The sequence below is a fragment of the Bos mutus genome, chromosome 6 (genome assembly GCF_027580195.1).
Source record: "Bos mutus isolate GX-2022 chromosome 6, NWIPB_WYAK_1.1, whole genome shotgun sequence".
In the NCBI taxonomy this organism is placed as follows: domain Eukaryota; kingdom Metazoa; phylum Chordata; class Mammalia; order Artiodactyla; family Bovidae; genus Bos; species Bos mutus.
In genome coordinates this window covers 56,691,324-56,718,882 of record NC_091622.1, presented here as the reverse complement: position 1 = coordinate 56,718,882, position 27,559 = coordinate 56,691,324, and the positions used below count along the sequence as shown (strand labels likewise).

Genomic DNA, 27,559 nt, shown 5'->3' with positions numbered 1-27,559 from the left:
CCAAAGAACTGGAGCTTCAGCTCTAGCATCAGTCCTTCCAATGAATACTCAGGGTTGATTTCCTTTAGGGTTGACTGGTTTGATCTTGCTAACATATTTGTGCAATCGGGTAGCCCCAATGAGAATGCTACATGTGCTTTGGCTTCCTGAGACTCCTGAGAATTAACAAAACAATACTACAGGTGGCATATTCTCTTTGTCCTGACTCTAAGATGTGGGGAACACCTCTCTGAATGTTAAGTCACGGAATCTCTGTCTCTAACTGGTGCTCTTTTTTTTTGGGGGTGCAGAGGCCAGTCATGGCTCTCCTAGGGGAACCTGCCAATACCTTTCTCAGTAGATTTCTACATCATCCACGCTGTGGATTGAGGGAATGCAGTGCGATACTGTCTGTACCCCACAGAGCAGAGCATGCAGCCACATATTTGGGTGCAGCATCCCTAAAGTTATCTAAGCTTTTCAAACTCCAGTTTAAGCCAGCAGATTACTTAAGGTTTTATCAACTTCTGCTATGAGATGGGACTTTACTCAAGATCCAGAGTCAATGCCCAAACTCCACAACCAATTTTCTCGGGCTGCTCTGAGTCTGGAGGGATGACAAGAAGAAAACACTCTCTCCCCATAAACACATCTTGTGGAGAGGAATGGGGCTGAGATAGGCAGTATGTATATGGACTCTGCTCTCTCCAGGAGGTGAGATTTTTCTCCCCTTCATAAGGACTTTTCCTGAATTAAGTGGGTGGAACAGGCTGGTGGGGAAAGATTCTGCTGAACTTTCCATACTTTGTGAAGGCTGAAGCAATTCTCTGCACTTAAAAGGAGAAACAGATAGTGATTCTGGACCCAGCTGTGAGCTGCCCCCTTGTTAACTGCAGTCCTGATCAGAATCCCTTCTTGGGAGCAGGTAAAGGTCTTAGTAAGTAAATTTCAGCAAATTAATATATACTCTCTACATTTTATAATGTTAAGAATGAACTCAAAAACCCTTTAATATTTGACTGTCTGAATCAGGTATTAACCCTTTCTACACTGAGACTATCCTCCACATTTTCAAAGGGAAAATTTTCCAGTATCACATAAACACCCAGTATTAATAAAAACATTTTATTCTCATTGGAAAATAACAAAATCACCACTGAATAATAACTAATACTTGTGGAGCTCTTTATAGTTTACAAAGAACTCTCACATACACCATCACATTTGGTTTCTACAACAAACCTTTTATACTTATTTTACTTTCAGTTTACTGTTATTTTTTCCCATTTTATGGATGTGATAATTAAAGCAAGGTGAGGTCAGTGACCTGCCCTGTCAGAACTAGGGCTCTAACTCCAGTTGTGAAATAAAAATTGTAGGTTTTCCTCACTGTCTGAGCCTTCTAATCCACGTCTACAAAAGCTGTTCTTTCTTAGTAGAGATGATGAATTTCAGTGTGGTATATCTCCCAAGTTAATCCTGAGAGCGAAACTGGACACTTGTCTAGGTACCTTACTCCATCTCTCTGTCCTCCATGTGACTCAAAGCAAGTGTGCAAAGAACTTCCTGGGATTAGCAGGCATAGCCTGCCTGTCTCTGGGACCCCAGGCCCCATCTCAAAGGACAACTTTTAGGAAAGGAAGTTGAAAAGAACCATCTGCATACAACATTTAAGTCCAAGTTCCCTTTGGACTTCAATTCCTGAGGTACTCAAATATGAAAGCTTTGTCTGGTACTGAATTTGTAACTAACATAAGGGCTAGTATCTGTGAAGGTTTTGAAGATAAAAACACATTTTTTTTTTCATTGAGTAATAGTAAATTTTCTTGCCAAAGACTTCAGCACTAGGGAAGTAATATGCCATGTTTTGCATCCCAGGGGGGTCATCATGACTTCTCGAAATATCACAAGGGAGCAGTGGGCAGGGAAACTGGAGCTCAAAAGCTACACACATAGCCCACTGTTACCATAGTTACAACAGGAAAGGGCATAAGAGACGTACTTTTTCCTATAAGCAGTGAAATAGGCCTTGCATGATTTAGGATCACTGGGGTGAATAATCCTGGCTCTGTCCACAGGGTTTTATTATGGTTGCCTTGAGTTTCAACGTGAAATAGGGAACAGAAGGAGGGATAAATGATTTGCTTATGTTCAGTGAAGTTGTTACGGTATTCTATCAGTTAACCTTTACTCTCAGAACCTGCATGAACTTACGAAGTCTTTATTCATCCCCCTGCCAGCAACTTCTAGGGATTAATGGCCATGACTAATTTTAGTTACTTTGGGTATGATACTCTACAGGAAGATAAAAGGAGAAGAATGTCTCTCTTATCCCTGAATTTCTGAGGCTGGATCGGTCTAAAGCTATGAAGATCACAGCAATAGAGATGCCCCAGGGCATACACACACACAGCTCTTTGTCTTCTAAATCTAGCTTTCTAAGCATGGTGGAATTTGGTCTAATTTGTCTATCTCTCCTACAGCATCTCTGTCAGAGTGATCTGTGTTCTCTAGTTTGATGAATCTATAAAGAGTGCATCACCAACAATTTAGGCAGTTTTGAGAGATAATGATTACGACAAAAAAATAATACTTTTTGTGGGTTACTATTTATCAGACACTATAAAAAGTGTCCTGTAATTTCATTTCATCCTCAGAAAGACACCAGGAGGCAGGTAACTATTATTTCCAGTTTGCAGATAAGAAAGCCAAAGCTTAGAATGGTAAAGAAGTTCCTCCCATGTCCCACAGCTGTGAAATGTCAGTGAGACCCAGGGATCTCTGACTCCCAAATCTGAGAGAAAGCTAAAGCCTCTAACAGCTTCACTTGGAGCCAAAACCTGTCTCCCTGTGATTTCTACCCACTGCTCTCTCTCTATCCCCTGAAGACTCATGGAAAAAGCCTTAATTCCTCCTCCACTACTAGCTCTTCGGGTATCTATAGACTTTTTTAGGATTTCCTGCATTCTGTTCAGACCATAGGACACTGTTTTTGGATGTCCATTCTCTACCCCCCAACCATGTATGTTCTTGTTTTGCATATCACGTTAGTTTTCATGCTTTGCCCTCTGTCCTACCCCCGGCAGCCACAGTAGGCTTTAGCATGAGTCGGATCTCAGTCCTCTGCTCCACGTACTCTGGCTTCTCATGTCCGAGTACAGTAAAGTCTTTCTGGTCAGTTTCAAGGTGACAAGACCCCACTCCCACACTCTTGTGCTCATGCTGCTTTAGGCACCCACCTGCTTCCTCTCTCCTGAGCATGCCACGCACGCTCCCCAATTCCTCTCCTGGAAAGCTGTGCATGCACCGTCCACTTGGTTCTTCCCTGTCCCTTGTCCTGCCGCCGCCTCCACAGTCATCTTACTGGTGAGGCTTTCTCCACCTTTCTACTCAAAATAACAAGTCTCTCCCCTCACTTCTCTTCCCTCTCTTCCTTCCTTTTTGTATTTTTCTCCATAGCTCTTGTTACCATCTGACTTGTTGTTTACTCGTTGCTTTGATATTTATCTGCCCTCTCTTGTTAGTCCCACATAAAAATGATGCAAGTCCCACATAAGAATAATCCTCCATGAGGAAACAAAGTCTTACCTTTTCAGTACAACTCTAACATTAGTCATAAGAAACTGACCTACAAAATGATCATTTCATATAAATCTACTTGCCCCAAAACTAAGAGCATTCACTAGGAACAGCATTCACTAAGTAGCTGGTGAATAAATGAATAATTTATCCACATACTAAAAATATTATAGAACATCCTTTATGTACTTTACCCCTTATGTGGAGTTTGAATATAAATGGACATGCAAATACATATTAAAAGCTTTTACTGATACACTGAATCTAGCTTTTAATTGTATACTATGACATTTTCTCCACTAGTAATTCACAAGCATCCATCAACCTCAGAACATCTGTGTGGAAAGGGCCAACTTCCCTATCGGCTGATAGGAGTGTTTGGGTTCAGGATAAGGTCTTTCTTCAGCTAAATTAAGGCCATGATTTAGTGCATCATCTGTCACAGAGTGATCTGCTTCTCTTACCACCACTGTGTTTACACAGAGGACTGGATTTGGATTTGGATATCCCTTTAGAAAATAATGACAAATTAATGATAATGTTCCACTTGAGCATCTCTGGCTGAAAATCACCATAAAAACAATTTTTTTCCACATGATATCAATTCCTATTGGTGGATCTGACACAGTGTATTTAGTTGAACAATGTTTCAGCCACAGTGTTTAAAGAAATATGCCAGAAATTCTAATGCTGAGAAACAGATACTAGGATGGAATACCACATGATAAAATGTAAGGAAAATGAGGATACTTATTGGAGGACTGAGTAATCCTCCCTGGTGATCACAAGGTGCTTGGAAATTGTTGTCAACCCCAAGCCCTCCCTTTGATTACCACTTCAAATTATTAACCGTTAATTTGCAGTGCTGTTCATGGCAAGTGGAGGATTTTGTCCTCACACACTGAGGACAAGGAGACAGTTTAAGAATTTTAAATAGATATAGAAAAGCAAGTATTTCCTGCCCCCGCATTCTAAAAGCCTTTTAAGAATCACAAATCAAGAATTCTCACATTCATCTACAATTTAATATAAAGCATTAGTGTTTCTATACCCACAACAAAACATGGACCTGCAGAAGTTTTCAAACAATCTTCCAGCAGCTTCATGCGGGTCTTCTGGAGCTCAGGGCTGTCCCATTCATCTTCATCAATTCCCCAGTACAGATCTATGACCTGGGGACCAAGAGAGGAGGCAGTGTTAATTCACCTGCAGGAAAACTCAACTGACATGTAGGCTTTATTCTTATTCACAATATTAAGCTAATATGACTTCTAACTTTTCTCTTGGCAGCATGTTTTGCCTTTGAGAGGGAAAATGATTTTTAAGATTAATCTAAAGGGGTGTTTTTTTTTTTTAATACCATGATGGTTTGGGGATGAACACTATAATTTCTTTTTTTTGTCCCTGATTATACTGTTGACATGGGCCCAGAGAAAATGAAATGTTAAATGTCAGAGGCTTTTCAGTGCAGGCTTTCATTATATTGAAATGGCAACAGGATTTCAGAAGTCTGAAAGCAGCTGGGATGTAGTTTCTACATTATCTGAGATAAGGAACAGTGTGTAATTTTACACTGTGTCTCAATATGAGAAGGGAAAACCACAATGGGCATTCGCATATACTGACCCAAAGTTAAATAAATACATTTCTTTAAAAAAATAAAAAAAAAAGAAACCTGTTATCCCATGGGGACATTTTGCTTATATCTGTTATCTCTAAGCCCCTAAGCAGCTCAGCTTTCATCACTACATATCTGAAAAAATGTATATAGAAGACAATGAAAGGGATACCTTACAGAGAAGTGAGGATAATGGGATCCTCTGTCTCCTTACTTCAAAGACTACAAGGAAAGATTCTGAGAATCTGTAAGAACTTGTACAATTACACTCTTTGAAAAATTTGCTATGGAGAGCAGTATGAGTTTCATTCCCTTTACTCAACTGCTATCTGCATAAGGTAAACGTTTCTAATTGTAGCTTTGAAGAATTCTTCTTTTCCTTATTTCCTATAAGCAGAAAAAAGAACCCTCTCCTTACTGTTTGCAAGGCATCCAGTGAGATGGAGACCCAGGGCATGGATCCTCCAGTGTGCCCCAAGTACTGTGTACTTCCCTTCTTTTGGCCAACACCCCACATAAGTGTCTGTACCAAAATCTCTGTCTATCTGCACTTGAATTTTTAGGTGGCTGATGGAGATATAACAGATTCTTTAAAAAATATTCCTATGGCCCAGGCAATGAGTTCTATAACATATGAAACTATGAACACTTATTTTAGGGTTCTTGCTTTAATATTAAGAAAGGGGAACATCTGAGATATAACTTCACTGTCTAATATGAGAGCCATTAGCTGTGGTTATCTAAAAGTTAATATAAACTAAAAAATTCAGTTCAAATGCTTACTAGTCACATGCAGTTACCGACTTTCATGTTAGAAAGTGCAGATATATTTATATATACTTCACCATCACAAAGTTTAACTGGACAGAACTGTAAATTACTGAACTTCATATACTGAAATTACTAAACAAGACATTTTTGACTATCTGCCAATAAACTGTCAAAATAAACACACGAATCTGCAATGTGAATGATAACTCGGTTGTGCCATACACAAACAACCATACACAGAACCTGGTCCCCATCCTTTTGGCTGACACTGTTTGAGGATCTGAGGAAAGGTATGATTTAGAATAAATGAGATACAGAAATGGTAAAAATGAAAAGTTGATGTAACAAAAGCTGTAAATATATACCTGCTATTCCAGTCAAACCTTTAAGTGACATAAAATTATACAAAGTAATAATGATGTCATTGTAACTTATTAGATGTTGAATATATAATAACAATAGCACAAAAAGGGAGAAAAGGGAATAGAGCTATAAGGGAGTAGTCTTTCTATTGCTGAGTCACTTAAGTCATGTCTGACTCTGTGTGACCTCATGGACTGTAACCCGCCAGGCTCCTGTGTCCATGGGATTTCCCAGGCAAGAATACTGGAGTAGGTTGCCATTTCCTTCTCCATGGGATCTTTCTGATACAGAGATTGAACCCATGTCTCATGTTTTACAGGCAGATTCTTTACCACTGAGCCACCTAGCTCAATGGAATTAACTTAGAATCTGCTTATGATTTATACTAACAATATGTATATGTCTTTAACTACAAAGAAAAATTACTCAAAAATAGTGAAAAAATCATTAAAGGAATTAAAATGTTAAACTAGAAAAGTCACACACTGTAAAGCAAAGCAAATAGAGGAAAACAAATGACAAATACATAGAATAAAAGTAAAATGACAGAAGTAAATCCCATTATGTCAATAATACCATTATGTCAATATATTAAGTGTGACTGATTTAAACAATACAAAGGCAGAGACTGATACTGGATAAAAGCAATACTTGACAATATGCTTCTACAGGAGATATACATTGGGCTGCTGCTAAGTCGCTTCAGTCGTGTCCGACTCTGTGCGACCCCATAGATGGCAACCCACCAGGCTCCCCCGTCCCTGGGATTCTCCAGGCAAGAACACTGGAGTGGGTTGCCATTTCCTTCTCCAATGCATGAAAGTGAAAAGTGAAAGTGAAGTCGCTCAGTCGCGTCCGACCCTCAGCGACCCCATGGACTGCAGCCTTCCACGCCCCTCCGTCCATGGGATTTTCCAGGCAAGAGTGCTGGAGTGGGGTGCCATTGCCTTTTCCGATACATTGGGCAGATTGGTTAAAACGGTGGAAAAAGATTTATCACGCCAACACCAACCATAGGAAAGCTCACAGGGCTATTTTAATATCACAGAAAATAAATTTTAAAACAATATAACTAGAGATGAAGAGGGACATTTTATAATAAGGGTCCATCCAAAAGGAAGATATAACAATCATAAATGTATGTGCAACAAACAAAGAGCCTTAAAATACATGAACCACAAACCGACAGCAGTGAAGGAGAAACTGACAATTCAACTGTAACGACTGGAGACTGAATATCTCATTCAATAATGGGAAGAAGAACTAGAAAGAAGATCACCAAAATCCTAGAAGACTGAAGCAATACCATAAACCAACTGGTTCTAATGTCTTAGGACAATCTATCCAACAACAGAATGTACATTCTTAAGTCCACAGAGAACATTCTCCAGGATAGACCATATGTTAGATGATAAAACAAGCCTCAATAACCTTAAATAGATTTAATTCATATAAAGTATGTTCTCTGAATACAATGGGATGGTATCAGAAATTAATAACAGAAACTTGGAAAATTCACCAGTATTTGGAAATTAACACTCCTAAATAACCAATGAATCGAAGAAGAAATTACTAGGGAAATTAAAAATTACTTTGAGATGAATGAAAAATGAAGATACAACATACTGAAACTGTGAGATGCAAGTAAAGTAGTACTTAGAGGAATTTAGACCTATAAACACCTATATAAAAATTAAGATTTCAATAATTTAACTGAAGACAATAGGAAGAGGAGATCAAGGGCAAGCCAAAGCAAGCAGGAGGAAGGAAATAATAGATGACAATGGAAATTGATGAAACAGAATAGAAAATTTAGAAAAAACAAACCAAAAATTGGTTCTTGAAGAGATCAACAAAGGGGACAAAACTAAATGAACAGACCAAAAAAAAAAAAAAAAGCTATCTAAAATGTGGGGTGAAAGAGGCTATAACTATTAACCTTACAGAAATAGAAGAATTATTAGAGGATACTATGGACATCTGTGTGCCAATTAATTAGATCCCTTACATGAAATGGACAAATTCCTAGAGAGACACTGGCTATGTAAATTGACTCAAGATAGAATAGAAAATGTGAAGATATTTATGACAAGAGATTAAGTAGTAAGTTTTAAAAAGCTGCATAAAAAGAAAAGCCTAGGTTCAGATGGATAAACTGGTGAATTCTACCCAATGTTTACAAAAGCATTTGTATCAATTATTCAGTCTACAAAAGAACATTCCTAACTTACTCTGAGACCAGTATGATCTTGGTATCACAGCTAGACAAAAATATTATGAGGAAAATACAAAGCAACATCTCTTATGAAAATAAACATCCTCAACAAAAGTACTACAATTCCTAACCTGGTAGCACATAAAAAGAATTATATAACACAACTAGGTGGGATTTATTCCATAAATGTAGCATTAGCATCAGAAAATCAACTAATGGGAGACACTATATATTAATAAAGGACAAAACCCATATAGTCAGTCTCAACAGATACAAAAAGAGTCCAACTAAATCCAACACTGCTTCATGATTTAAAAAAAAACAACCCTCAACTAGTAATAGAAATTAACTTCTTCCACCTGAGTAAAGGACATGTTTTAAAGAAAAACATATCTAACATGATACTTAAGGAGCACTGAAAGCTTTCTACCTAAGATTAGAAGCAGAAAAAGGATACCCAGTATTTCCACTTTTATTCTACACTATACTGGAGGTGGAGGTTCCAGCCAGGGCAACTGGGCAAGAAAAGAAATAAAATAAGTCCATAGAGGAAAGGCAAAAGCAGATCCACCTGTATTCATAGATCACAAAATCTTATATATTGAAAATTCTAAGGAAACCACTAAAAAACTTACAATTAATGAGTTGTGCAAGGTTGTAGAATACAAGATCAATGTATAAGATCCAACTGTAAAACTCAATATTCAGAAAACTAAGATCATGGCATCTGGTCCCATCACTTCATGGCAAATAGATGGGGAAACAATGGAAACAGAGACAGATTTTATTTTCTTGGGCTCCAAAATCACTGCAGATGGTGACTGCAGCCATGAAATTAAAAGATGCTTGCTCCTTGGAAGAAAAGTTATGACCAACCTAGACAGCATATTAAAAAGCAGAGATATCACTTTGCCAACATAGGTCCATCTAGTCAAGGCTATGGTTTTTCTAGTAGTCATGTATGGATGTGAGAGCTGGACTATAAAGAAAGCTGAGTGCCAAAGAATTGATGCTTTTGAACTGTGGTGTTGGAGAAGACTCTTGAGAGTCCCTTGGACTGCAAGGAGATCCAACCAGTCCATCCTAAAGGAGATCAGTCTTGGGTGTTCATTGGAAGAACTGATGCTGAAGCTGAAATTCCAATACTATAGCCACCTGATGTGAAGAACTGACTCATTTGAAAAGACCCTGATGCTGGGAAAGATTGGGGGTGGGAGGAGAAGGGGACGACAGAGGATGAGATGGCTGGATGGCATCACCGAGTTGATGGACATTAGTTTGAGTAAGCTCCAGGAGTTGGTGATGGACAGGGAAGCCTGGTGCTGCAGTCCATGGGGTTGCAAAGAGTTGGACATGACTGAGCAACTGAACCAAACTGTACTTCTATATACTAGCAGCAGCAATCGAAGATAAATAAAAAAGTCCATTTAAGAGCATGAGAAAGAATAAAAAGCTCATAAATAAACTGAACAAAAGAAATGTAAATTTTACATTTTGAAAATTACAAAACACCATTGAAAGACATCCCCTATAAATGGCTGGGGGGAGTAAATATTAAGATGGCAACACCTCTAGATAAAGCTATAGATTCAATGCAATCACTATAAAACTTCCAGCTGGCTTACAGAAATTGACAAGCTGATCCTAAAAATCATATGGAAATTCAAGAGACCCAAAACAACCAAAATAATCTTGCAAAAGGATAATTAAGTTGGAAGACTCACACTTCCAGATTTCAAATTCAGTATGAAGCTACAACACAATTGCACTCATCTCACACACTAGTAAAGTAATGCTTAAAATTCCCCAAGCCAGATTTCAGCAATATGTAAACCATGAGCTTCCAGATGTTCAAGCTGGTTTTAAAAAAGGCAGAGAAAGCAGAGATCAAATTGCCAACATCCAATGGATCATCAAAAAAGCAAGAGAGTTCCAGAAAAACATCTATTTCTGCTTTATTGACTATGCCAAAGCCTTTGACTGTGTGGATCACAATAAACTGTGGAAAATTCTGAAAGAGATGGGAATCCCAGACCACCTGACCTGCCTCTTGAGAAACCTATATATAGGTCAGGAAGCAACAGTTAGGTATGGAACAACAGATTGGTTCCAAATAGGAAAAGGGGTACATCAAGGTTATATATTGTCACCCTACTTATTTAACTTATATGCAGAGATCATGAGAAACGCTGGGCTGGAAGAAGCACAAGCTGGAATCAAGATTGCCAGAAGAAATATCAATAGCCTCAGATATGCAGATGACAACACCCTTATGGCAGAAAATGAAGAGGAACTGAAGAGCCTCTTGATGAAAGTGAAAGAGGAGAGTGAAAAAGTTGGCTTTAAAGCTCAACATTCAGAAAACAAAGATCATGGCATCCGGTCCCATCACTTCATGGCAAATAGATGGGGAAACAGTGGCTGACTTTATTTTTCTGGGCTCCAAAATCACTGCAGATAGTGATTGCAGCCTTGAAAAAGACCCTGATGCTGGGAAAGATTGAGGGCAGGAGGAAAAGGGGATGACAGAGGATGAGATGGTTGGATGGCATCAATGACTCAATGGACATGGGTTAGGGTGGACTCCGGGAGTTGGTGATGGACAGGGAGGCCTGGCGTGCTGCGTGCAGTTCATGGGGTCGCAAAGAGTCGGACATGACTGAGCAACTGAACTGATGAAGCTACAATAATCAAGATAGTGTGATACTGGCATAAGTGTATTCAATGGAATAAAATTAAAAATCCAGAAACAAATTCTCACACTTACGGTCAACTAATTTCAACAAGGGTGGCAAAACAGTCAACAATATTGTGATAACTGGACAATTACATGCAATAGAGTGAGGTTTTATTCCTACCTCACACCATATATAAAAATTAACTAAAAATGGATCCTAAACATAAATTAAGAGTTAAAACTATAAAATCATATTCTTATAGAAAACATCTTTGTGACCTGGATTTGACAATGATTTTTTAGATATTATTGCGAAGTTATAAATAAGTAAATTAAATTTGACTTCTCAAAATTAAAAAAAAATTGTGATTCAAAAGACACTAACAAGAAAGTGAAGAAGGCACCCTTAAAATGGAAGAAAGTATTTGCAAATCATATTTGATAATAGGTTTGTATCTGGAATATATTAGGAACTCCTACAACTCAATAAGACAATCCATTTTAAAATAGACAAAAGATTTGAGTGATATTTCTTCACAGAATATATACAGATTGCCAATAAACAATAATCTAATCAATATTACCACATGAAAAGATAATTTCATTAGTCATCAGGGGGATTACAAATCAAAACTACAAGATAACACTTCATACCCACTAGGATGGCTATGATCAAAAAGACTGATAACAAGTGTTGATAAAGATGTGGAGCAATTACAAACCTCATGCACTGCTGGTAGGAGTATAGAACAGTGCAGCCACTTTAGAAAACAGTCTGGCAGTTCCCCAAATAACTGAACAGAATTACCACATGATCCAGCAAATTATTCTTGGTATATACCCAAGAGAGATGAAAACCTACCTCTAGACAAAATATTTGTACATGAATGTTCATAACAGTAGTATTCATAATAGCCAAAAAGTGGAAACACTTCAAATGTCCATAAACTGATCAACGGATAAATAAAAATGATATACATCACACAATGGGGTATGTTCTGGCAAGAAAAAAGCAATGAAATACTGATACATGTTACAACATGGATGAGCCTTGAAAATGCTATCCTCAGGGAAAGAAGCTAGTCACAAAAGATCACCTGTTGCATGATTCCATTTTCATGAAAGGTCTAGAACAGGCAAATCTATACTGTCAAATAGTAGATTACTGGTTGTCCAGGGCTGGGAGGGAGGGGAATAGGGCAATTAGGAAGTGATGCCAAAGGGACAGGATTTCTTCTTCAGATGATGAAAATATTCTAAAATTGATTTTGGCAGTGATTATATAACTGTGAATATACTAAAAACACTGAATTGTATACTTTAAGTGGGCAAATTTTTATGATACATGAACTGAATTATCTCTCAGGAATACTCTGCACATCTAGCTTGGACTGTGATTTTCTACAGGTCTTACAACTCCAACTCAAAGAACTGAGAGTAAGAACAGAAGCTAAACAATAAGATCTCACTAAATATATGTGAACAAATGACCAGGGTAAAAGTCAAAACAAGGCATTCACTTATTTTTTAAATAGAAGCCTAAATGTCACAAGATTTATTTGCCATCTATGGGAGTCTTTTATAATCGTTTTTGCACCTGTTATTTCCTTAAAATCTGGCCACCCCTGCCTTCACCCAGGCCTTCATAGGTACATGTATCCTTACTTCAATTGCACTGTTTAAAGAAAAGCTGGAAGTAAGAGAATATTTAAATTGTTCTTTCTCAAATGTCTTTATGAGCAGAAAATGATGAAAAATAAAATCAAGCAACCATGAAGACAAGGAAGAAATAAATAAATGAAACATTTAGCTTATGCCACACAAAACACCATTATGGGCAAACAGAAATGCCATATATCCACATAATCAATAACTGGCAAGAAGTGGCTTGAACCCAAAGTGCTCAAAAAGACAAGATTTATCATGTACTTTAAAAATTAAGTTTAGCTTTTGGCCTAATGTCCAAGCACTGCAGACACTAGAATCTAATTTACTATTTATTGGAATACTACCTTGTTGACAGCACATTTTATGTGTCTTTGCTTATTGCATCATTAAATATAAAAGCTTAGGAAAGTAATTTGATTTTATCTTTTTTCACTTAAAACTATCTAACTTCTTTAAAAATATTCTTAGGGAAGCTAATTTATCATGCTCATTATAATGTGCTGAATTGGTCTGAAAACAAAAAAAGCCAGAAAATAAAAGCTCTAACAAATTTTACCAGTTGAAATCAGACACCATCATTTAAATACCAAGATTACTGAACAAACAATAAAGCAACTGTGTAAGAAACAAATAATAACCTTACGCTTTATCAAAATAAAACAAAAACAATTTATAATGGTTTCACATTAAGAGCCTCTGAAATTGAAATATTTTCCAAAATATTTTCCTTCTTAATTTTCCCATGCTATCGGACAGTGTGTGTGTTCAGTAGCTCAGTAGTGTCTGACTCTTTGCAGCCCCATGGGCTGTAGTGCGCCAGGCTCCTCTGCCCAGGGAATTTTCCAGGCAAGAATATTGGAGTTGGGGGCCATTTCCTACTCCAGGGGATCTTCCCTACCCAGGAGTCTCTTGTGTCTCCTGCATTGGAAGGCAGATTCTTACCACTAGTGCCACCTGGGAAGCCATATGACACTATCCAAATGCAAAAAAATATAACTACAGAGACAAGATGACTGGTTCTGGTGTTGAAAAACACGGTACTAAGATGGAGGCTGCTTCTCAAAGGTATTACCATGGGAGGCTACACACTCACTCTGATGATTCTGCCCTTGCCTAGGGCATTTGCTCCGTAGGAGTTATCTTGTTTTGTACTGAAAAAACTCACATTACTTATAGTTAGGAGTTTGTTTCTATTAAAATAGTATTTCTCTAGTCTTATTGGCTTTTACAAGACATGGCTTTGAAAAGACCTTTTGCTCTTTAAAAAAAATAAAATTTAATTTAAAAAATTTAATTGGAGGATAATTGCTTTACAATGTTGTGTTGGTTTCTGCCACACATCAACATGAATCAGCCATAGGTAAACATGCATTCTTATGCCTCAGACTAGGTTTGTCAGATACTGTTTTCAGTGATAAGCTACGGTTTATGAATCTGGAAATTCTTACTCTGGTTAAGAGTGACTTTCCCCAGATGCATGGGATACAAGAAAGGGGAAAAAAAACCAACCTGACAAGAACAGAACCAACTTCGGGTTTTTCACTCAGGCACGTTATTTGTAGTCACTTTATTAGAACTATTGCAAATACTGATGACTTAGGTCATCTGCAGATTTTCTCTTGGTCGAGTGTTATCTGATAGGATAGATGGGAGCATGACTAAGGTATCCTGATTTCTGAGAAAATTGAGTCCTAAATCAAGCACAAGAACAGGCTGGCCCCAGTGGTCATACACGCTCCTCAGAAAGAGGATCCAATAGTGTGAGTGAGGATAATGTTTCATTCAAAGCCTCACAAAGATGACTAACTCCTCAAACCTGATGCCTCTGTGTCTTGGGAGATGCGGCCTCGGGACAGCCCTAACAACGAATGGTAATGTGATGGTAAGGAAGGACTAAACACTCAACTAAGGCAGGACCTCTGACTATTTAAGGCTTAATGAACTTGGGGACACAAAGAAGGTACCAGAAGTTGTTGAAGGCAGAAAAGAAGCTGCAGGTCAGGAGCTCCATGCATCGATGTTGAGACCAAGCTGGGGAAACTCACTGCATAAAGGAACCTTAGCCAGGCTGCAACAAGATACCAACTTCCTTCAGGGGCAGAGCACTTGACCACAGGCAAAGACCCAAGGATGGCCCTGCTCTGTCTGGGGAATATCAGCCACCACTGTACAGGAGTGACCTGCTGTGCACACCCATGCCTGTATGACTGCTAGTTTCCTAAATCATCTCCCTGCTCCCCTCCTTGCTCCTTCTCATCCACTCACTACCCTACAGGCAGAGGAATCTTTTTAAAATGCAAACTGATGGCCTAGTTAAGATTTCCTTTCATTCTACCAGACACTATACAGAGTAACTTACTTACTCCTTAAAACATAGGAATAGGCAGAAATATCCCTATTTTGTAAATGAAAAGGCTGAGGCATAGAGAAGTAACTTGCTCAAAATTACACAGGTAGCAAGCAGCAGATGCGGGGTTTGAACCTGGGCTGCTAACATCGCTTTACAGTATTTTCCAGGCTTATGCTTCCTATCACCCGAAGACAGAGTCTAGAATCTGTGACCTGATTTATGAGACCCTGCACGAGCTGAGCTGTGCTTAGTCGCTCAGTCGTGTCCAACTCTCTGTGACCTCATGGACTGTAGCCGGCCAGGTTCCTCTGTCCATGGGGATTCTCCTCCAGCTTCACCTTATACCATGTTGTCACTCATGGGTCATATTCCAGCTGTATATTCCTCACACACATTTGTACAACATGTGTATACATGAGTACACATTTATATATGCACATAGACTTACATATATACAGGTATAAATTATATACCTAAACATTTATATAAATTTTCATGAATATATGAGAGGCTTTATTGGTACACTGATTAAGAACACAGACCCTAGGGCCAAATAGCACTGATTCGCATTCTGACTCTGCCACTTATTAGCTGTGGGATCTCTAATAGTTACTTTCAATATTTCTAAGTGTCCTTATCTAAAAAAATGCAAAGATAGAATTTACCTCCTAGGCTCCTAGGAAAGATTAAACAAGTTAATATACATACTGCACTTAGAATAAGTGCCTGGCAGGCAGTGAGTGCTACAGAAAGTTCCTTCCCAAATTTGCTTATGAAAATATGTTCCTTTTGCCAGAAACGGTCTTCTTTTTAACCTGGCCATCTACCCAGCCTTCAGAATTTGGCACAGACTGGTACCAGTTCCTCAGCTGGCCTTCCTGTGCCTCTAGGTTCCCCGAGGCATTCCCATCATGCAGGCCCCGAGCTCTGTGCATTTCCTCTGCAGGAAGCACCAGCCCAGTCAGCATCGTGATGACTGTATTCTCTGTGAGACTGTAAACTCCCTGAGGGCAGGGACTAGGTGCGTTTTCAACACTAGAGTATCTACTGCATGCAAGACTCAGCCTAGGCAGAGCAGAGGCTCAATAAATGTCTGTGAATAAATGAGTGAAGCCCATGGGACCCAAGTGCCTTAACCTGCCCTGGGGATGTGGGGTAGACATTATGAGAAAGTAAGACAGGAGGCTGGACCCGATGGATACAGGCACAGGCGACTGTTCTTCAGAGAGGGTACCCAGAGGCACCTCTAGATAGAGCAACAATGACAGAAAGGTGATGTGGCCTGCCAGTGTAGACAGAAGGTCGAGGCATCATAATTTTGGGAGCTGAGAGGAAACACGATTGGGCTGAAGAAACACTTTGCTTTATAGATAAGAAAACTGGGCTTCAGTTACTTTGTCAGTTGTTTATAACTGATTATTGACAGAGCAGACCTCTTAAATGAATGTTCTTTAACTGTGCAAAGACTTGTTAAAAGGTCTCCTCTCCTTTCTATAAGAAATAGAAAATAAGGATGGAAAGAAATAGCTACCTTGTGTTCAGAGTTTGAGAAAGACTTCATGGCGATTGGACCTGACTGGGGTACTTAAGTGTCACCTGCAAATGGGGACCTCTCATTCTGTTTATTGAGGGACTAATCCTCTTGGGTGATTTCCAGAGTTTGTGTAAGGGACAGTCACAATTTAGCAGAGTTACATGTTCAGCAAAGTACAGCTCCTCCAATAAATTCTGGAGTTTCCCACAATGCCACTGCTCTATAGAAGATCAGCTATATGTACAAAGTAAAGGAGGAACAAAAATCCTGTCTTGGGAAGTCAGGCCTGAGAATTCTAGAGGAGCCATTCCATACTGCAGAAATGTTGAGCCAGTATTTAAAATTCAGCTGGAGCAAGGAAGGTCAATGGTGACATAATGCTTTTCTTCCCTTTTATCACCTCTACTAGCTACTAATCTTCCTTTCCCCCTTTTTATAAACTGGCTCATGGATGGGAGCAGGATGATGTAACACGCTTATAAGACTTTTATAGAATAGCAATCTTGGTAAGACCTGCCCAGGCTTTGACAGACAGAACCAAAATGCGAAGCAAGCTAGACAAATTGAAGTGCTGGCCTGAGTGAAATGATGTGTGATTCAATAAGGGGAGATCCATTTCACTTTAGAAAGAGGCACACACTTGATTAATGGAAAATGGGAAAGGAGTGATTAGTTGACAATGTGGAGAAAAGACCAAGGGCATGACAACACATCCTGTCAATTACAAAGCCAATGATGTATTTTGGCAACTCAGGAAGCAAAATGCATTTTGAGATTCCTGAGCAGGCAGACAGTCGGGAGGAAAAAATGAATACAGAGGAGACTGGGCTCAACTGAACATGAGGGTGGTGGTGGAAGAAGATGCAATACAGGAAAAGCATGTCAACACAACTGACAATGGACCTTCAGTGTGCGACTAAGGAATTGACTGGTTCAGTAATCATTAGTAAGGTCAAACTAATATAAGACTCATAATTTCACTGACCTGTGTACATCTTGGATGGACACAGAGAATATAGCTTCTTTATTTTGTCTAAAGTTGCTTTGGTCTGCTGTCTAAGTCTCTATTCTCTGGTTATCAGGATAAAATGAGCTTCTGTTCTATTCAGTTACCCTAGTTCGAATTAATATTTCCAAGGACTTTTTCAGTTCAGTTCAGCTGCTCAGTTGTGTCCGACTCTTTGCGACCCCATGAGTTGCAGCATGCCAGGCCTCCCTGTTCATCACCAACTCCTGGAGTTCACCCAAACTCATGTCCACCGAGTCCGTGATGCCATCCAGCCATCTCATCCTCTGTCGTCCCCTTCTCCTTCTGCTCCCAATCCCTCAGAGTCTTTTACAATGAGTCAACTCTTCACATGAGGTGGCCAAAGTATTGGAGTTTCAGCTTTAGCATCAGTCCTTCCAAAGAACAGCCAGGACTGATCTCCTTTACAATAGACTGGTTGGATCTCCTTGTAGTCCAAGGGACTCTCAAGAGTTTTCTCCAACATCCATAGTTCAAAAGCATCAATTCTTTGGCGTTCAGCTTTCTTCACAGTCCAACTTTCACATCCATACATGACCACTGGAAAAACCACAGCCTTGACTAGATGGACCTTTGTTGGCAAAGTAATGTCTCTGCTATTTAATATGCTATCTAGGTTGGTCATAACTTTCCTTCCAAGGAGTAAGTGTCTTTTAATTTCATGGCTGCAATCACCATCTTTAGTAAGTGGTTATTCTTTTTTGAATCAAGATGCTGACTCTTGAAAAAACTGCAGCTTTCCAATCCCCTCCTTCTTTTCCTAAGATGATGTCTGGGTGGTCTCATATCCTGAAGGGGAAAAATGGATCGCTAGGGCACAGTCCCAGGTGATGGCTATCACTGGCAGAAAGGCTGGTTGGGGCAGTTCTAACCTAGGTATACTGGCCTTTCCCTCTCAGATTGGTCAGAGCCTGGTACTGCTCTGTAGCCAACTACGGCTACCCTGCCCTGCTGGGGATGAGAAGTCCAGGCCTTGGGCCCACCCTCCATCCAGTGTTTCCACCCTAGGAGAGGTGTGGCCACCTCTTCCTGTCCTCGAGAATAACAATAGCTCTTACCTCAGCATATGTGATACATGGTAACTGAGGGTAGCTTGAGAAGGTCAATCTCATGGTCCCTTGTTGCCATGGCCATCATGTGGCCACATCTGGGTGTGCTGGGAGAGGTAGGGGCAGAGCGGGGACTGCTGTGAGGCCAACTCTTTTCAGAGTCCTAAGCAGAGAGCAGAGGCAAGCTGTTCTCATTTATCTAACCCACCTCCCCTTTTCTGAAGCCCAACTCCAAGAAAGGGAAAGGGCCAGCAAGTCTACTGAACTCTGCCCCTCTGTCTCCTTCATCATTTTCCTAGAGACCACGTCAGGTGGGTCCTAGCTCTGCCTTACTGACAAGCTGGGCCTTCTCTACGTAGCAGATCTCCAGGATCAGAGTCCTCAGTGCTTATTGATACACTAAAGAAGTGATTTAAGGAATTTAGAGCTATCTTCTCACAAGCTAACAGTGTGATTTCCAAGGTTTTTGTCTGGCTGCATAAACCTTTCTTGTGTACAAGACATATTTCTTGAATATTTTTCCCATTCACATTCCTTCTGACACAAAGCACCACCCCTCAGACAGATGTCTTGATGAAAGGCCTTTTACTATATTAAAAAAAGGCAAAAGAAAAATGCATGTGAATAATTTCATGATGCCAGATTCTTAATCAGGAGAAAGACTGAAAAGATGGATTAAAAAAAAAAAAAAAAGGAACACTGGTTAAGTGTTTTCCATATGCCAGGAATGCTATGTTCTCTCACTGAATTCTCATAATCCTGGAAGATAAATACTATCTCATTCATTTTCCAGAGGGGTCAGCTGTGTGTCAAAATGATCAAACAATTTTCCCAGACTCACAGGAGAGATAATTTGCAGACCCAGAATTTGAGTTCTAATTTTTCTAACAGAAAAACATATGCTATTTCCACTGTATCCCATAAATTACATACAGTGTTATATCCTACTGAATATATAGCATCACCAGTAGCAGGCTGCTCTAATATTGTACATTCCACTAAAAAAGAAATGCACTGTCAATTACACCATGACACACTATTTGTAAGACAAATACTAATTTCTGAGATGAAAAAACATGTATCTTAGAATGAATGAAATTTGGTAAATACAGTTCAAATAAGGTTATTTGAGTAGCTGCTGTGCTGTGTACAGTCTGGACCAGAACACACCACCACCCAGGGTAAGGAAAGATCAAGAGAATGTTACCATAGATATTCAGCTATCAAGATATGGAAGCCTGAGTAAAGACAGAGCCCTGTGAGATCAAAAGACAAGGCGAACTTCTAGGAAAGTGTCCAGTGAATCAAGGGGAATGGCTATTTGGATCTAGGTTGTAAAGAGTGTAGAATGGACTGTGAGCCAAGATTTTAAAGTCTAGAAGACTGAGAAACGGTAACAACTGGGAAACTGGGAAAAGGGAGAAAGGTTCCATTTTTGATACTTTAACATCAAAAAACAATTCAGTTCTGTTCAGTTGCTCAGTTGCGTCTGAATCTGTGACCCCATGGACTACAGCACACCAGGCTTCCCTATCCATGACCAACTCCCAGAGCCTGCTCAAACTCATGTCCATCGAATTGGTGATGCCATCCAACCATCTCACATCCTCTGTTGTCCCCTTCTCTTCTTGCCTTCAATCTTTCCCAGCATCAGGGTCTTTTCAAATGAGTCAGTTCTTTGTTTCAGGTGGCCTAAGTATTGGAGCTTCAGTTTTGGCACGAGACCTTCCAATGACTATTTGGGACTGATTTCCATTAGGATTGACTGGTTTGATCTCCTTGCAGTTCAAGGGACTCTCAAGAGTCTTCTCCAACATCATAGTCCAAAAGCATCAATTCTTCGGTGCTCAGCTTTCTTTACGGTCCAACTCTCACATCCATACATGACTACTGGAAAAACCATAGCTTTGACTAGATGGACCTTTGTTGGCAAAGTAATATCTCTGCTTTTTAATATGCTTCTTAGGTTGGTCATAGCTTTTCTTCCAAGGAGCAAGTGTCTCTTAATTTCATGGCTGCAGTCACTATCTACAGTGATTTTGGAGCCCAAGAAAATAAAGTCTGCCATTGTTTCCATTGTTTCCCCATCTATTTGCCATGAAGTGATGGGATGGGATGCCATGATCTTGGATTTCTGACTGTTGAGCTTTAAGCCAGCTTTTCCCACTTTCCTCTTTCACTTTCATCAAGAGACTCTTCAGTTCCTCTTCACTTTCTGCCATAAGGATGGTGTCATCTGCGTATCTGAGGTTACTGATGTTTCTCCTGGCAATCTTGATTCCAGCTTGTGCTTCATCCAGCCTGGCCTTTCTCATGATGTACTCTTCATGTAAGTTAAATAAGCAGGGTGACAATATACAGCCTTGACATACTCCTTTCCCAATTTTGAACCAGTCTGTTGTTCCATGTCTGATTCTAACTGTTGATTCTTGATCTGCATACAGATTTCTCAGGAGGCAGGTAAGGTGGTCTGGTATTCCCATCTCTTTAAGAATTTTCCACAGTTTGTTGTGATCCACACAGTCAAAGGCTTTAGCGTAGTCAATAAAGCAGAAACATATGTAATTACTCCTGTAACTCTAGAGGAGCGGGCAGAGATGCTGCCATGGGGCTCACTCACACAGGCACCAGCTTAAGAAGATGGCATCTAACTGGGGGTCTAGATATAAAAAAGGTAGATAGGTCTGGATCTGTGCTGCCAAAGGAAATATGAAGAGATGGAACCTCAAGCAAAGAAGAGAAAATTCTAGACCAAAGGGGCCTCAGGAAGCACCTTCACCAAGCACGAGCACTAGTCATTCTGGTGCCTTCAAGCAGCACCACAATGTCAACGTGGGGCAGAGAGCAGGTTTGGCAAGGTCTTCCTGCTGACTGGAGCTGCAGAGTTCACTCACACTTCCCTACACACTAGGAACTCAACACCTGCCTGGCGGAGAGAAGGAAAAGGACTAGGCCAGCACAGGAGTTCCTGTTCTGAGACCAAGTTGTTACAGATAATTGCAAGAGTTTTAGGGAATTAAAAAAAAAAATCTGTACTTAGCAACACTGAAAAAGGTAACAAATGGCACTTATCAAGACAAGGACTATTCATCTAATACTGGGAAATAAGCATTTCCATCACCTTCACCTTTTAATTTCAAGTAAAGTTTAAGTCTTTAGATAGCAGGCAAATGAACTGCTTGACCATAAGTTTTAGTCTGTTGCCTCATTTAGTTACGTAGTCCCAATTCCACAGCATATTTGAAAGTTGCATTAACTATTTCAGGTTATGCATCTGAAAACTGTAGAAAGGTGCTCACTATCCAGTTCTATAAGAATTAAGTCATTAGCCACTGGAGTCACTGACCTTAAACACACCCTGAAAGGAGACTGGAGCCCTCTGTATTCTGGGTAACCTGGTGAGATAGGCCTTCATAGAAATTTTATGAACCTGGATTTTTGCATCTTTCCATACTTCAGTTCAGTTCAGTTCAGTCGCTCGTGTCTGACTCTTCGCGACCCCATGAATCACAGCATGCCAGACCTCCCTGTCCGTCACCAACTCCCGGAGTTCACCCAGACTCACATCCATCAAGTCAGTGATGCCATCCAGCCATCTCATCCTCTGTCGTCCCCTTCTCCTCCTGCCCTCAATCCCTCCCAGCATCAGAGTCTTTTCCAATGAGTCAACTCTTCGCATGGGGTGGCCAAAGTACTGGAGTTTCAGCTTCAGCATCATTCCCTCCAAAGGAATCCCAGGGCCGATCTCCTTCAGAATGGACTGGTTGGATCTCCTTGCAGTCCAAGGGACTCTCAAGAGTCTTCTCCAACACCACAGTTCAAAAGCATCAATTCTTTGGCACTCAGCCTTCTTCACAGTCCAACTCTCACATCCACACATGACCACAGGAAAAACCATAGCCTTGACTAGACGGACCTCTGTTGGTGAAGTGATGTCTCTGCTTTTGAATGTGCTATCTAGGTTGGTCATAACTTTCCTTCCAAGGAGTAAGCGTCTTTTAATTTCATGGCTGCAGTCACCATCTACAGTGATTTTTGAGCCCAAGAAAATAAAGTCTGACACTGTTTCCCCATCTATTTCCCATGAAGTGACGGGACTGGATGCCATGATCTTCATTTTCTGAATGTTGAGCTTTAAGCCAACTTTTTCACTCTCCACTTTCACTTTCATCAAGAGGCTTTTGAGTTCCTCTTCACTTTCTGCCATAAGGGTGGTGTCATCTGCATATCTTAGATTATTGATATTTCTCCCAGCAATCTTGATTCCAGCTTGTGTTTCTTCCAGTCCAGCGTTTCTCATGATGTACTCTGCATATAAGTTAAATAAGCAGGGTGACAATATACAGCCTTGACGTACTCCTTTTCCTACTTGGAACCAGTCTGTTGTTGCATGTCCAGTTCTAACTGTTGCTTCCTGACCTGCATACAGATTTCTCAAGAGGCAGGTCAGGTGGTCTCGTATTCCCATCTCTTTCAGAATTTTCCACAGTTGATTGTGATCCACACAGTCAAAGGCTTTGGCATAGTCAATAAAGCAGAAATAGATGTTTTTCTGGAACTCTCTTGCTTTTTCCATGATCCAGCGGATGTTGGTAATTTGATCTCTGGTTCCTCTGCCTTTTCTAAAACCAGCTTGAACATCAGGAAGTTCACGGTTCACGTATTGCTGAAGCCTGGCTTGGAGATGAGTGCACTTAGAAAAGCATTAAAGTCATTAATTAAGATACCTGTTCCTGGTGACCAGAAGCAACCTGCTACTGAGATTCATGGTTTATTGCATGCTCATTACTTTGCCAAAATCACATATGTACCCATCTCCTCCTTACCTCTTGGAACAGTTTCTCAGAGCTCTCTGAGAAGCTGTCTCCTGGGCTACAGTCCACAGTAAGACACCAAAAAACATGATTCATAGCTTTTACACTGTGTGTGTGTGTTTTGTTGTTGTTGACATGCTATACTAATGCAATGTCCCAAAGTGATCAAATATAAGTTACTAATGTGACTAGCGAAAAATTATTTTCTGAATCATCATCTGGATTTTTTTAAACATGTTCAAATGAATTTCCATCCCCACTGCAGCTCCTCTAATAAAGTCTCTCCATCACCTGCACCAGGACACATCCCTGGGCAGTAAGGCTCTCCCTGCTGTTAGAATGGGCTCACCTTGACCACTCCCTCTAGAACTTCACAGACCCGCATGGAAGCCACTGACCACATACGGCTGCTGAGCACCTGAAATGTGGCCAGTCTGAATCAGGATGTGTTATGAGTATAAAATATACACTGGACTTTGAAGACTTAGTGTGAAAAAAGGATATAGGATAACTCAGTAATTTTTATGTTGCTCGTATGTTGAAACGATGCTTTGGATATAAAGTGGCTTATATAAAATACATTCTTAAATTTTTTTTTTGTTTCCTTTTACTTTTTAAAATATAGTTGGAAAGTTTAATTCCATTTGTGACTTGTACCTGTGGCTCCCATTATATTTCTTTTGCACAGCCCTGGTCAAGACTCTCAGCTTCTGGGTCTTATTCATTTAATCAATAAATTCACTGTAATCAACATTTATTATGTATATAAGATGAACTAGGGTCTCTAAAAAAGACTGGTGATAAAAAGATATAAATAATATGACTTCTGATCTCAAGGAGCTTCCAGTTAGTGGTGGAAAAAAAAAAAAAAAAACATTTTAAAAGCAATTAAAACAATACGATACATGCTATTAAAGTAGAAAATTTTCTAGTCATTGGCATGGGGGACAATTTAAGGGCACACCACACAAAGGGCACAGTGAGTCTGCAGACTCAGGGGAATAAAAAGAATCTATTTGGGAAACTGAACGTAGATTGTTGTTACTGAGTCACTAAGTCATGTCTGACTCTTTCCGATCCCATGGACTGTAGCCTGCCAGACTACTCTGTCCAGGGGATTTCCCAGGCAAGAATACTGGAGTGGGTTGCCATTTCCTTCTCCAAGGGATCTTCCCGACCCAGGGATCAAGCCCATGTCTCCTGTATTGCAAGTAGATTCTTTAACACTGAGCCACCAGAGAAGCCCACAAATGCAGATTACAAAGGCTAAAACAGGCTGCCTGTGGAAGAGGGGACAGACAGGACTCAGTAGTAGACTGGGGTGGGGAATGGGGGAAATGGAAAAGAGAACCTCACATTCCAGGCTGAGAAGTACAAAACGTGTCTTGCGGATGAATGAGTTGGTTTGTATTTCAGAGATACCACAGCAGTAATACAATGGAGGAGGTCTGGGGATGGAGGGGTTGATGTTGGGAAGGAGGAGGAGGAGATGAAGGCCAGCAAGATAATCTACTGCATAGTCAAGATGACAGTAATATAGACTAGGACAGATGGCACAGACTGAAGAAATATTTAGGAGGAAAATCCTGCAGGTATTTGGGATTTAGTGGATGCTAAAGGTGAAGAAAAGGAAACAGGATTACTAAGATGAAGTGAAGTGAAAGTCGCTCAGTCATGTCCAACTCTTTGCTACCCCATGAACTACAGAGTCCACGGGATTCTCCAGGCCAGAATACTGGAGTGGGTAGCCTTTCCCTTCTCCAGGGGATCTTCCCAACTCAGGGATCGAACCCAGCTTTCCTGCATTGTGGGTGAATTCTTTACTGGCTAAGCCACAAGGGAAGTCCAAGAATAACTGGAGTGGGTAGCCTATCCCTTCTCCAGGGAATCTTCCTGACCCAGGAATTGAACTGGGGTCTCCTGCATTGCAGGTGGATTCTTTACCAACTGAGCTATCAGGAAAGCCCTGGTTTCTAAGATGATGTGAGATAAATATGAGGTGCCTGTCAAAATGTTTGCTATCAGAAGGAATTCTTAAGAAATGATACTAAGTTGAGTGGCTGGACTGAAATGAAATTGCTTTCAAAATGCACCAGCGGCTAAGTGCCCAGATCAATCGGGTATCCTGTTAGTGGTCCCTGCCCTCATCAGGTTTACTCGTGCTCAGGGTACCTGCAGTGCTGGGATGGGGGAGACTGCTAAGAATTCAGGGAGGAGAAAGGGGATATTTGGGAATCTGAAAAAAACTTCTTAGAAAGCAAGGCCTGGAGCTGGATTCTGAAAGGCAGGAAGCACAGGAGAAAGAGTATTTGTAATAAGAAAGGAAAACTGAAACAGATGCAGCAAATGAGCTTTTAAAGTCAGGAATGAATAAGTGGCAAGATGGGATCCAAGGACAGGTCGAGGATGGCCTGTTTATTTTGGGAAGAATGGTGGATGAAGGTGGAAAGACAGCTGGGATCATATTACAGAGGGAGCCTGTAAGCAGCAGGGAGCCATTGTAAAGTTTTAAGCAAAGAAACTGACAACCTTACATTTAAGTACGGTTCCTCTGGTGATGTATAGGAAAACTCAAGTAGGATGATGATGTAAGGCAGTTCTGCTGACACTCTTTTACCAAATCCAGTAAATGTTGAACCCTCTTCCCAAGCCCTGGGGACTTAAAAATAAGTGAGGACTAGTCTCTTCCTCTAGGACTTGCAACCTATTGTGGGTAAGCCGAGAACAAGATCAGTTAGGATTGTCTTTGCTCATTTGATTTTTTGAAGCAATGAGTATTAGATCAGGGGCTTAGCAGTGAGAATGGACAGAAAGCATCTGAAAGCAAGATGGATGGCCTGTGGACATATAATTAAAGCCCTTTATTTACTAGTCCTGTACCACTTGCTTTTACCCCAATCATCTTTATTTTTCCCCATTTATTTCCCTGTTCTTCCTTTCTACCCTCTTTCCCATAGCCAAGGGCACTTACTGAACACTGGCCAATCAAATAACCTCTTACTTACATACCCTGTCCTTCCCTGAGCCAAGTATGCTTTCTCCTCTGAGTAGGCTTGACATTTTTTTCATTCAATGGTCCCATCTCTGAGCAGTCAACTAGGTATATATCACACATTAAGTTAGCTTAAGTTCACATAATCAGATAGGCTGATGCATTTTCATTAAAGATCTTATTTTAGGGACTTCCCTGGTGATCCAGTGATTAAGAATTTGCCTTGCAATGCAGGAGACATGGGTTTGATCCATGGTTGGGGGACTAGGAGCTCACATGCAAAGGGGCAACTAGGCCTGTGCACCACAACTACTAAGCCTACACTCTAGAGCCCAGAAGATGGAACTGCTAAAGCCCATGTGCCCCAAGCCTGTGCTCTGCAAGAAGGGAAGCCAATGCAAAGAGAAGCCCATGTACTACAACTAGAAAAAGCCCACATGCAGCAACCAAGACCCAGGGCAGCCAAAAACAATCTTCAGTTCAGTTCAGTTCAGTTCAGTCGCTCAGTCGTGTCCGACTCTTTGCGACCCCATGAATTGCAGCATGCCAGGCCTCCCTGTCCATCACCAACTCCCAGAGTTCACTCAAACTCATGTCCATTGAGTTGGTGATGCCATCCAGCCATCTCATTCTCTGTCGTCCCCTTCTCCTCCTGCCCCCAATCCCTCCCAGCATCAGAGTCTTTTCCAATGAGTCAACTCTTCGCATAAGGTGGCCAAAGTATTGGAGTTTCAGCTTCAGCATCAGTCCTTCCAAAGAACACCAAGGACTGATCTCCTTTAGAATAGACTGGTTGGATCTCCTTGCAGTCCAAGTGACTCTCAAGAGTCTTCTCAACACCACAGTTCAAAAGCATCAATTCTTTGGCGCTTAGCTTTCTTCACAGTCCAACTCTCACATCCATACATGACCACAGGAAAAAC

General features: G+C 40.4%; 1 protein-coding gene across 1 annotated transcript in view; it reads right to left on the bottom strand.

Annotated features, from left to right (window-relative positions):
- Positions 1-27,559, bottom strand: part of NWD2 (NACHT and WD repeat domain containing 2) — a 243,796-nt gene that overhangs the window by 106,769 nt on the left and 109,468 nt on the right. The window contains exon 3 of the mRNA XM_005899272.2: positions 4,614-4,730. Within this exon, the coding sequence (XP_005899334.1) occupies positions 4,614-4,730 (117 nt within the window). The remainder of the gene's footprint in view (positions 1-4,613; positions 4,731-27,559) is intronic.